This window comes from Podarcis liolepis, assembly GCF_965112155.1.
Source record: "Podarcis liolepis genome assembly, chromosome: 12".
Classification (NCBI taxonomy): domain Eukaryota; kingdom Metazoa; phylum Chordata; class Lepidosauria; order Squamata; family Lacertidae; genus Podarcis; species Podarcis liolepis.
The window spans coordinates 39,388,043-39,400,220 of record NC_139563.1 but is presented as its reverse complement, the minus strand read 5'-3'; the positions used below and the strand labels follow the sequence as shown (position 1 = coordinate 39,400,220).

Sequence of the window (12,178 nt, the reverse complement as noted above, 5' to 3'; positions counted from 1 at the left end):
ACTTTTGCCAATAGTGGACTATTATATCCCTACTAGACCAAAATATAAAATCATTGTATAAGTTCTATATGGATTTAACACATTTACTGCATTATTTTGACATGACTATAGCTTTTACTTCTTTTATATGTTAATATATGCTATGTTTTGTTATAGATTATCCTAATATTTTGTGCTGAGTTTTCTGTTTGCAACTTGGGGCTTCCTCAGTAAAGTGGGTTATAAGCAATACATAAAATAATGGAGCAGAATGCAACTGACATCAATTCTGAACCATGCACCCCTCCTAGTAATGCCCACAAAATAATTTTGAAAAATGATAATGGTTGGAATGCAGGTACAAAAAAATTCATGGTGTATCCAGCTGACCACAATATAGAGCCCCACTATCAAGCTACTCTAGTAGTGATGGAAGTGCAGAAACAGTTTTTCTCCTCTGCTGTTGAATCCTCTCAGTATCATCCAGGACAGCTTTTCTGAATATTGTGAGATCTTTTGAAGTCTAGCCCAGGAAGAATTTGCTGCAACCCTTGGTAGAGTGCTGTTATTTATTTGCAATTTACTCTGAAGAGTGGCTGGGGAAACCATCTAGATGGGTGGGGTATAAATAATAATTATTATAATTGTAATTTATTATAAAGTTGCTCACAACCATCAGGATGCAGTGTTTATACCCTAGCTTTCATGAATAAATTTCAGTTATTAGAGCCTGATTATTTGGATAAGAAAAAGGGACGTGGGTGGCGCTGTGGGTTAAACCACAGAGCCTAGGACTTGCCGATCAGAAGGTCGGCAGTTCGAATTCCTGCGATGGGGTGGGCTCCTGTTGCTTGGTCCCAGCTCCTGCCCACCTAGCAGTTCGAAAGCACGTCAAAGTGCAAGTAGATAAATAGGTACCGCTCCGGCGGGAAGGTAAACGGTGTTTCCGTGTGCTGCTCTGGTTCGCCAGAAGCGGCTTAGTCATGCTGGCCACATGACCCGGAAGCTGTACGCCGGCTCCCTCTGCCAATAAAGCGAGATGAGCGCCACAACCCCAGAGTCGTCCATGACTGGACCTAATGGTCAGGGGTCCCTTTACCTTTACCTTATTTGGATAGGTTGCTTGGTTGGGTCCAGCCACCCATATTTTTACTTAACCCTCGCTCATCATGGCTTATTAAATCTAACAGATGAGCTGAGCTTCAGAATGATCCCCCAAATGCTGTACAGAGTCAGAATTTGGGGAGAGGACAAGAACATTATCAAAGGGCTAAAAACGGTGCAGAATCAATTTCTTAAGAGATTATTTCCCTTACTTAAGGGAACAGCAGCAGCACCTTTATGCACAGAAGCCAGGCGGACTTCTATCTCTTGTGTTGGTCTCTGAATACCATTTGCTGGGAATCACAAATGGGGAGAATTTTGTTGTACTCTTCTGCTTGTGAGCCTCCCATTGGCATCTAGTTGGTTACTAGTTGACACTAGTCGCCATCTTCTTTTTAGACTAGTGTCTCCAAACATTCCTTCTTTTTCTCTTGGGCAGGACCTCTAAGGCTGAGGAGGTTACCACCTTGTAACACACATGCAGTGAACTGCTCCCCTTTGTATATTATTTCTGTAGTAGAACACCCTCTGTGTGGTGTGTAAAAGTCTCTGCCTTGGAATACCATGTAGTTCTCCTCTGAAATTACTGTCACATCATATCCTGAATCTGTTTTGGAATTAACATTTGACCCACAAATAATTACATTTATTCTTCCTGGAAGGTCAATGCCTTTACAATATATACCGCCTAAGAAAAAAATTGTCATCCATTTCTGTTGTCACCATTTGTACTGCTGGGTATGACATATTATAGCACAGTGCTCTGTTTATGAACTCTTGCTGCACAGCGCTTGGCTGGACAAATTCTTGTAATGTTGTGATCTCTTTGTTTCTTGGTAAGCTGTTTTAAAGGCTGAGCCTCTTTGCAACACAATGTACTTAAAGTAGCTGGACTACTTTTCATGGGCTTGGTTTTTTAATTCCTTTGCAAAGATAAAATTGAATTTGCCCTTTTCAAAATGTATATAGTGTTTTGTGGAGCTGTGGTTGGCTCCTCCAAGTCTCTCTTAAGTTCTCTTTGCTGCCTGGTCTGGGTTTTGATTAACTCGGGTTGCCTTCACATCTCTATGACTTTATGAAGTGTTAACTCTACCATCAGCTGCATCCTTTCATAAAAAGGGCTTCCTCTAGAATTCTAGAGGGGGTTATGAGTTTGTTTTTGTTTTTGTTTTTATTTGAAACTTTGTGTTCTCGTTTTGTGTGTTTTTATTGTGAACCACCCGGTGATCTTCACATAAATGGTGGTATGCAAATTTAATGATGGTGGTGGTAATAATAATCTTGATGTGGGTATAATAAGGTTGCCTGAAGAAGAAACAAACAAACAAAAAACCTGTAGATCATCCTATCAAAGCCATTTGCTGCAGGTTTAGTTAATAATGCAGATTCACTGGCCAGTCTAACCCCAGGCGGGTGGATCATTCCTGGAGCACCAGGCAAGCTAATCAAGTAAATCAAGAATGAAGAACTTTCAGTCCTCCAGATGTTGTTGAGCTACATTTCCATTGGGCCTTGCAGGCATGGCAAGTGGTCAAGGATGGAGAGAGAGGTAGTTCAGTAACGTCTGGGGGGCCAAAGTTCCCCATACTTGAAGTAAATCCCACTGCTAAGTCATTTGTGGAAGCCTCGTGATGCAGTGGATCAGTGCATCTGGCTGTTAATCAGAAGGTTAGTGGCTTGAGTCCACCCAGGAATGGCTGTGGACAGGATCCCTGCATTGCAGGGGGTTGGACTAGGTGACCCTCGGGGTGCCTTCCAACTTTGCAATTCTGTGATTCTATGCAACTGCTTGGTCAAGTTAAAAGATCAGCTACCTAAAATATGGCAAGAAACCTAAGTCATTCTTAATCAAAAATAGCATGTTGGTTGGTTGGTTGGTCTGTTTCTTTGTTTTGGAGTGGAAACAAAACCTTCCTGTGTATTTCCTAAAGGAAGATAAGATCATTTTAGATACTAACAGTCTGTTTGTGGTAGCTGATTGTGTGAGGGTCATTAATACCTGGGTGAGAGCCCTTAGATGTCTACCTTTGAATCTTGACGACAAATGCATAAATAAATGAGTAAATAATCCCAATTGTGAGTTGGCTGCAAATTCTAAATTTTGTTGGATAGTTTCCTACTATTTTCCTGTGTGTGTGTGTGTGTGTGTGTGTGTGTGTGTGTGATTCTTCCAATTATTTGGGAAGGAGAGAAGGAAAAAATACTGAGACATTTGCCATAACCAATTGAGCCATGTTTCCAATGATTACCTGTGATAATCCAATCCAAAAATTAGTCATTATATTTTTCAAATTGTGGGCGGGGGGGAGAAGCAAAGTACTGTTTTCAGCATGACAATCTACAGGTGGATTTTGCTCGCTCTCTTTTGTAAACAAGTTCTGTGTGAATTGTGAACTGCCCTCAAATTTCTAGATAAGCCTATATCGTTTTAATATATGCCTTACTGCAGACTTTGAATAGCAGTGATGCAATAATGCTGCAGAAATACTTGTATTTTATTTATTCTTATTGTCTGTCTTAGAAAGATTTCATGGCAAGTTAAGTCAGTAAAAAAGAGGAGACCAATTAAGCAGATTCAGTCTGTATTGTGCGTAAAGCAGATGCTTAATAAAATTAGGAATACAATTGAGGCTCTCTTCTCTATTACCTAAATTGTCAGTAATATATTCCTATGCAGGATGAATGCTTTTTTGTTGTGCGTTTTCTAAAGTTAAGGAAGCAAAGCAAATCATGATTAGCAGTGGCTGTTTGTTATATAAGGCTGCATAGAGTAATATGGCTTTGTGTTTGTTTGTGTGTGTCTCTGTGTGTGTCTTTTTCCTCTACAGGGCTTGCTCTCAGAAATCCTGCGAAAGGAAGAAGACCCCAAGACCGCGTCACAATCTTTACTGGTAAACCTTCGGGCTATGCAGAATTTCTTGCAGCTGCCGGAAGCAGAAAGAGATCGAATATACCAGGATGAAAGGGAAAGAAGTTTGAATGCAGCTTCTGCAATGGGCCCCACACCTCTTATAAGCACACCGCCCAGCCGACCAACACAAGTAAACTATTTTAAAGTCTTTCTGACCTGCTTGATGCGAAATGATGTGCTTTGATAGTGTGTGCAAAAGAAAGGCAAGCTGTATAGCTGCTGTTTTTTCAGATACAGTAATGCATCTGGAAGTTCTGATTGAGTTTTGTGTGTCAAAATTGCACAGACAGTGCAGCCTGCATTTCGTTTGCTTTTTTAAAAAAGGAAGTTGGCAGTCTTACTAAGTCCTCAGATGGATTGCGGAGATTTAGCCTTGTAGTGTGAAAGTCAACCAGGTACAAAATTATGATAGTTCTCTGAAGCGCCTAAAGGTTTGCACTAGCTCTGAAATAATGCTTAAAATCCTAAAGGGTGTTGCAGGCTCAGTTAATTCCATTTGATCAGTTATAGGCACAATGAGTGCCTGTATCTGGAGCCTTTCAAAGAACACAGTAATGTGTGAAGGGGAGGTACATCTTTGAATGGAAAGCAATTATAGATCTTCAGCCATGAATTACGAATTATGGATGTCTCTTTTAGCAATAGGCATAGCTATATATTTTTTTTTAAAAAAATAATTTCATTGACATTATTTAAGCAGATTCTTCAATAGTTCTCAAAACCCAGTCAAAGATAAATTGAACTAAAGTTTCTGAATTAGAGGCTGCATGGACCCTCATGACTTCTTGCTGCTGAGATGGCGTTTGTCTTCAGATACACTGCTCACAATTTCTAATTTCAGAGGATTTCTTTCTGTGAGCTTATCACTTAATTAAGATCGTTTAAACACCTTTGAAATCTAAATGCTTGGCTGTTCACTATATAGAAAATAGTTCTAATTGACTACCTTTGTGCCAAGTCTTATTTTAATGACATACGTGAAATGGCCAAAATATGAAATACAACCTTCCATCCTTGAGAAATAACCATGGAGAGGACAGTTAATGGAAACACTAACATTTAAAAATAAATATGCTTCCAGGCGCCACTGTAATAATGGAGTAGTAAACTTTGTCCTGATAAAAAGCCATTCTGAATGAGAGCAACTGCATTTATTATACCTCTTGTGCCATTTGAAGAACTGAACTGAAAAGTAGTTTGTTTTGCCTGGAATGAAGTACTTTATGAATTTTAATGTACAATGTCATATTAAAAGCTAAACCTGGATTAAAAAAGATTTTTGTTCCTAAACTAAAACAGTACTTATGGGAATATGTATATAAAAGGGTTGGGGTTTTTGTTTCATTTTCACATGGGAAAAAATATGAGAAAGCCCATATTTGTGGAAAGCTGTTAAATTACCTGTTTGGGTAAATTTGGGCTTCGTTCAAGAAATATGAATGACTCCAAATTTTCCTGTTTTTATTGTCAGCCAAGATAGATAGAATTGCTAGGAGATGTGTCTTTTCTAAATATTTTTTAAAGAGCTGCTAGGAATGGAAATTATATTTTCTTAGACAGTTGAGAATAAAGGTTCATGGCAGTTTCATAGAAATGTTAGCAAAGTTTTGTCACCATTACAAATAACTGCATAGTTGATGCCTAGTTGTATTAAATTTTTTAGGTGTAAGATTTTAGTAGGCATTTGTTTCAAATTTTGTGAAGTGCCTTAATGCACTGATGATCCTGTATAAATAACAACTCTTCTTATGGGATTTGGTGGTGCACCAATTTAACATAGTGAAGGTTTTATGTCCTTTCGCTTCCACTTTCTTCCTTAGCTCTGTCTTGAGTTCATTCCTTACTCTAACACTAAATTATTATTTTTCAGAAAACATAGTATTATAAAAAACTTCATATATATATATATATATATATATATATATATATATATATATATATAGTATCACACACATTAAATTGTGACTGATGCTTTCAATAGAAGTTCTGGAGGGGGAAAAGCCTTTGTAGATAGCCTCTGAAAGGTTAATTAGCAATACGTAGTGCTCAGCAGAGCACAGCAGACTAATCATCCATGATATTCTTAATGGTTCAAGAGAAACTGTTAAAAAGGAAGGGAAATGTTTTTGAGGCTGATCTGCTATGCAAGAGTTTAGAGAAATGAAACAACCCTTCACTAGTAACCTATAACCCAAGTTCATAAAGGTATGCCAAGCAGTCTAAAGTAATTTGTCCTCATCTCTCGTCGTCATCCCCCTCCAAGTTTTCAAAGAGTCTTTTAATATTTGTCTACTATTATATTTATCTACACCCAGTTAAAAGAATCTCAGGCTCTTGACATTATTTGGATGAAGCATGTTAGAAAATGTAGTTTTGATAAAAGGCTGTGTCTGGCTTGCTGGGTAACCTTCCTGCGAAGAACTGATCGATGAGACAGGAATGACCCTAGAGCAGTGACAACCAAACTTGGCCCTCCAGCTGTTTTTGGACTACAACTCCCACCATCCCTAGCTAACAGGACCAGTGGTCAGGGATGATGGGAACTGTAGTCCCAAAACAGCTGGAGGGCCAAGTTTGCCCATCACTGCCCTAGAGGTAAAAGAGCGTACACATTTGCTCGTGTTTTGTCTGGGTGCCTGGAGTTGCTAGGTTTGCCTAGCAGCAAAGAGCGGAAACTTTCACCTTGCTTGTCTGGGAGGGCTTCGGTTGATGGTGCATCTTAGCAGATTTCTGCAGCCTCTCCATCAATTGCTGAAACCAGAGACATGGATTATTTGGTCAGCTCCATGAAATGTTGCCTTGCGTTGTGCAAGCAGCCCCTGCCCCACAATGATCAAGAACATGAACCACCTGGCCATTGCAGGAGTTTGGACTAGATGGGGGTACCTCCCAATTCTATGATTCTATAAATCGATAAAACCTGTTATTGTTGTTTACATATCAAGGTGGTATACATAGTTCTCCCCCTCCATTTTCTCCTCACAACAACCCTGTGAGGCAGATTAGGCTGAGAAACTGTGACTGGCCCTAGGTCACCCACTTTCTCAATGAAAAGGAAAGGCACTTTGCATGTGCTCAGGAACTTTTACTAGGTTCAAGCTTGCTAGCTGAAATAATTATTTCATTGACTTTATTCAAAACTGGGCTGGTGGAAGGGTCTTGGGGGAGTGCTAACGCTTTCAGGCGCTGGCAACCCACACTACACAAGTAGTGTGTTGTTACAGTTGTAGTGCCATTCAGTTGGGCATCCTTTGAAATTTGACGTTCATATCTTATTTTCCAGGTAAAAACTACAGCTATTGCAACAGAAAGGAATGGAAAACCAGAAAACAATACTATGAACATCAATGCTTCCATTTATGATGAGATTCAGCAGGAAATGAAGAGAGCTAAAGTGTCTCAAGCATTATTTGCAAAGGTTGCAGCAACTAAAAGCCAGGTAAGGGCCTTATCAGGCATCAGTGGGCTACATTTGCTTTTCCAGCATTTGTTCCAATATGGAGTTAACTTGGCCTGCATTTAGAGGGGGAAACAGAATGCTATATGGACATGTTGGGTAATAACAATGTAACAGTTAAAATTCGCAATATCTTAAGCATGCTTAGCTTTCTTTGAATGTTGCCTTACCTGTTGTAAAATTTGATGTTTTTCTAGTAATATGAGGGAAAGCTACCATCCTAATGGCCAGGGACACACAGCTCAAACCACACTGAAGTTCCAAATTATATACTGCTACATTGATCATCATAAATAGTCTAAATAGTCTATTTTCATTTAACTTATTAATTTTAACTCTTAACTTCCCCCCTCTCTTTTCCCCATAGTTTTCTCTACCATTATATTCATAATCATTATTATTACACCACTGTTGACATCTGAAAACCTGTGTTAGCCCTTCTCTTTTTAAATCCTTAACATATTATCTCCCTGTACAACTACTGGTTTGAATCACCATCTCCTCTTATCTTTGTATCTCTTTATGTATACAGTGTCTACCCAAAACAATGTCAATATTACCAGGCGGTCTAAGCTTGAGGCTTCTATCATTTGCATAGAAATACTTATACTTCTTGCCCCTCTCTAATTCTGTGTGTACCTTTTCCTATGCTGCCTTATTTTTAATTTATTTTTTATTGGCTCTCATTCGGTTCAGTGTATCACTTTTCGCCTTCTTGCCTTATTCTGATGACACAGATCATTTAGAGTCTGTTCTGTCCCAAACCGGAGCCTTTCTCAACATCTGCTGCTACTGCCCCAGAAACCATTTTAAATGCTGTTGTACAAGCTTTTCAATTTTAAATGCCAGTAGTTGGGTGACATTATAATACAAGTGTTACCTATAGAATATCCAATGGTTTAATATGAACACTCTCTTTTTTTAATGACATTGAATAGAAAGTCAGCGTGCAGAGTGAAGGTAATTTACTGCTGGAGACAGAAATGGCATGTTTGATTTTTTTTCTCCACATAGCTATCATGCTCAGTTTATGTTCACTGAAGATAGTGGTACATTATTGTTAGCAGTTTTAGAGTTCTTGAAACACATGGCCAACATTATATTATATGCATGAAAATATGTGGAAGCAGGGCAGTTCAATACAAAGTTGATTTGAGTGGTAGATTATCCTTAGCCATGATATCAGCTTCTTAAAACTACCCAAAGGGTGTGTGTTTGTCACTTATAGCTTGAGTAATATAATAGAAGTTCTCTGTATTGGGGGTGTATTTTGGACTCTGTTGTTGCAGTTTGTTTTGTTATTTAAGCTTCAACTTTGGAAATATTTGCAGTTGGGAGTCGCTCCATCTTTCATTATATAGAAAAGATGTTTCTTTTTAAAGTTATATGCTGTAAGGAATACTTAAAAGGATATTTTGGAAATGTTATATCAAAATGATTAAACTCAAGCTGTGGACTGTAAAAAATTATAGCTTTACAGGCCACATGCCTGCCTACCCTTCAATCACTGTCAAAGTGATAATTTCTGCAATAATATGTTTCTTTTATTGTGGGATTCTAAACACCAAGTGCTGTTTAAACATTAAATGGAATTGTTTATGTTAGCTCTATACTCACTGTGTCATACACCAGGCCACTATAATCTCTCATGGAATGTAAAAATTCTGTCATGAATCATGGCTTGTGTATTGGAAATTACTGTAATTTTGATTGGAAATTACAGGGCTCTTGAAATGTTTCTAATTATGATAGAATGTTAACCGCGACTTCAAACCTGTGTGCTTCTTTAGATGTCTTTTATTTTCATGCATAGGTTATGCATTAAGATGAAACCTCCGTTGTCAGCACCCGACCGTGTTACCCATCCTTAGTCTTTTCCAGTTTTCCTTGGATATTGTAGCCATAAACTCACTTGGTTGCTAGTGTAGTTGATACCAAGATTTTATCCCCACCCCTGAATTCTAACTGCATTGTAAAGTCCACATAGGACGCATCTTATAATTTAATTTTAAATCTAGTATGTCTTTTGTTTTGAGTATAGACCAGAGGGAATATCGGTAATCTTAGGAAACAGGAAGTTTACATATAGTTGAAAATAATTGATCTAACAATAGCAGTATTAGGTGACACGTTATTGAGAGCATCTCTAATCTTATTTGAAAGCACATTCTGCAGTGTACATCCTTTCAGTTATTATTGACCTAAGAATATTAGTACATATACTTATGCACTTTTAAAAAAATAGTTTGATGAATATTACAGAGCACTTTGTGCAAGAGGCACCATTACTAACAGTCCATTTTAATTATTCTTTTGAGACTGCAATCCTATAGACTGCAATCCTGTAATAGGTCTTACTGGTCTTACTTTTGAATAGGCATGCGAGTTCTCCAACAGTAAAAGGCAATTGGTCAGTTCTGTAGTGGAAGCCACACTTTGGGCTGCTGCTGAAGAAAGGCAATTAAGAAAGTCCAGGAGTATGCAAAAATCTTAGACAAGTGCATCTCAGAACAGCACCCATTGTCTTTTGACCCTTGTCATGACCTTCCAAAATGGTTGCATACCACTCATTCCCTACTGAATGGATAACTGAATTTTGGGATGCTGAAAATTGCATTGTGGAAAACAAACGTGCCAATCACCTTAATGCAACCACCATTTAAACAAATGGCTGCTGCTACTGCAGTACAGCCTTCTGGGTAGTAAGAAGCTGACATGGAAAGAGGGCGCACAATTTAGAAATTAATAACTTATTAACAGTGCATGCTGTTTGAAAGTGGAACAGGCCACCTTCATTACAGGTTTTGAAGCGCAGGTCAATGGCCACTTATTGTGTGATGTAGTACTGGATTTCCTACATCAGCAAGGAGTCAGACTAGGTCCATCCAAGTCTGTGATATCCTGTCGAGAACAAGGATAAGGCATAACTAATTATATTTGTACTATACAAATATATAGAACGAAGTCTTTTCTTTCACTGTCACATCTGCATTATTTATTTTCACATGTAAAATAGACAGTTGTTATTTGAGTGCTCTCAGACTTCTTGTACAGTGTGACATGAAGACTACTTCTTTTTTTTTTTGCTAGGGTGTTCCCCCCCTCCTTGTGATGTTAAAGGGGACCTAAGTATGTAAGAAGAAATCTTGGCAGCGCTTATGGTTTAGGGAAGCCCAATGCAGAGTTTCGCCTTTACAGTGTGGTAGCGCCATGCCTAGAAACAGCTGCTGCTTGGTCATTTGAATAGCACAATATATGGCCCTGCCATTTTGCACAAACGGATCCCCTTATTACTTAGTTAATATCACGATGACATTGCTTAAATTGCACTAGTATTTATTTTCTGGTATGAATGTTTGATAGTATTTTTATGTTTCCATAAAGAACTATTCATCTGGCACATCATATTGGATAATCATGAAAAAAAATTAGATTGGCTATCATAGCTTTGATCCATTTGTTGCATTGCAGTAACATTCCTCCTTACATTAGTTTAGCACCAAATGCTATATTCAGAATAAGCATTGTTAATTAAAAAAAATTATCCTGAGTATCTAAGACAGATTGGTTTTCTAAAAAATAGTATATTCTGATATTATTAAAATATCAGGAGGAAAGGGGCAGGATATAAATTCAACAAATAAATAAATAAAAGATTTCTGCAGCTATAGAAGTGAAACTGCAAAAAACCAAATGGGCCCAATCCAGGTTCAGCACTTTTTTCTTACTGATTAATTGCTTATGTACGTGCTTGGATTTCCCCGATTTGAACTAAAGGGTCAAGTTTAACAAACTTGATTGTGACCAGTATATTTTTCCTAAATATGCTTGTCTGGTTGATACAATGAAGCCATCCCCTAAATACATTATCCTTTAGAGAACTATTTCTGCTACCGAAATGTAAATAAGTCACAATACATGTAAGCATTTTAAGCGTACTTGCATTCTGCCCTGCTCAACAGTAATTCACTGGATTATATTAAGCTGTTATAAAACTTCACTTTGCATGGAACATTCCTATGTAGAACAGAGTGCTCACTTCAGTGTGATTTGATTCAGTTCTTGGCCCTTGCTGGAAACATTTGTTTTTCTAATGTATATAGTACTACATGTACTTTCAGTAATCTGATGTAGCTAGAGATAATGCTGGCCCACTCCTTTGCTGCATGTTACAGTATATTGCCTAACTTCCGGCCCTTCTATCTTTATCATTCCAGTTGTTCAGTCACTTACACGAGCTGAAATTAATAGGCTCCCATAGCTTGGTAGAAAAGTACATGTGCAATACTTGGCTGCTCTATGAGCATTTTAATTTACGGTAGGAAAGCTGTGCACAAACGTATTATGTAATTATACACTCCTTCTCAACTTGCATTTTACAAAGGAAATTGTGGTTTCAAACATATTTCCTACACTTTCTTGCTTTCTTTTTCACTCTCTCGTGCACACTTCTAAAACTCAGGCCATGTCTTCTCCTAGCTCTTCTACTCTCCTTGTGTGATTTCATCTCTTTTTGGACCACAGCTGTCTGGAATTTACAGCCTTACTCCTGCTTTTCTGTTGCCTCTGGTTTGCATTTGTTGGCAGCGGGGGGTTGTTCACGACATTATTGGTTGTTTTGCTCTTATAATGTTCCTCACATGCTTATGGACCTGGCCACTAGTTCAACAGGCATTGTGGTGGGGCTGCTTGTAAAGCAGTTAACTGAGCAGAACTGCTAAGTGTTA

The 12,178-nt window shown here is 38.2% G+C and overlaps 1 protein-coding gene and 1 long non-coding RNA gene across 30 annotated transcripts in view; one reads left to right on the top strand and one right to left on the bottom strand.

The window, feature by feature from the left end:
* LOC310690028 overlaps positions 1–12,178 on the bottom strand; it is an 83,915-nt gene that overhangs the window by 2,140 nt on the left and 69,597 nt on the right. The gene's annotated exons all lie outside the window — the stretch shown is intronic.
* SATB1 (SATB homeobox 1) overlaps positions 1–12,178 on the top strand; it is a 97,278-nt gene that overhangs the window by 51,091 nt on the left and 34,009 nt on the right. For all 29 annotated transcript variants that reach the window (XM_083468083.1, XM_083468072.1, XM_083468077.1 and 26 more), the window contains 2 exons: positions 3,912–4,124; positions 7,278–7,433. In XM_083468083.1, coding sequence (XP_083324209.1) covers positions 3,912–4,124; positions 7,278–7,433 — 369 coding nt within the window. The remainder of the gene's footprint in view (positions 1–3,911; positions 4,125–7,277; positions 7,434–12,178) is intronic.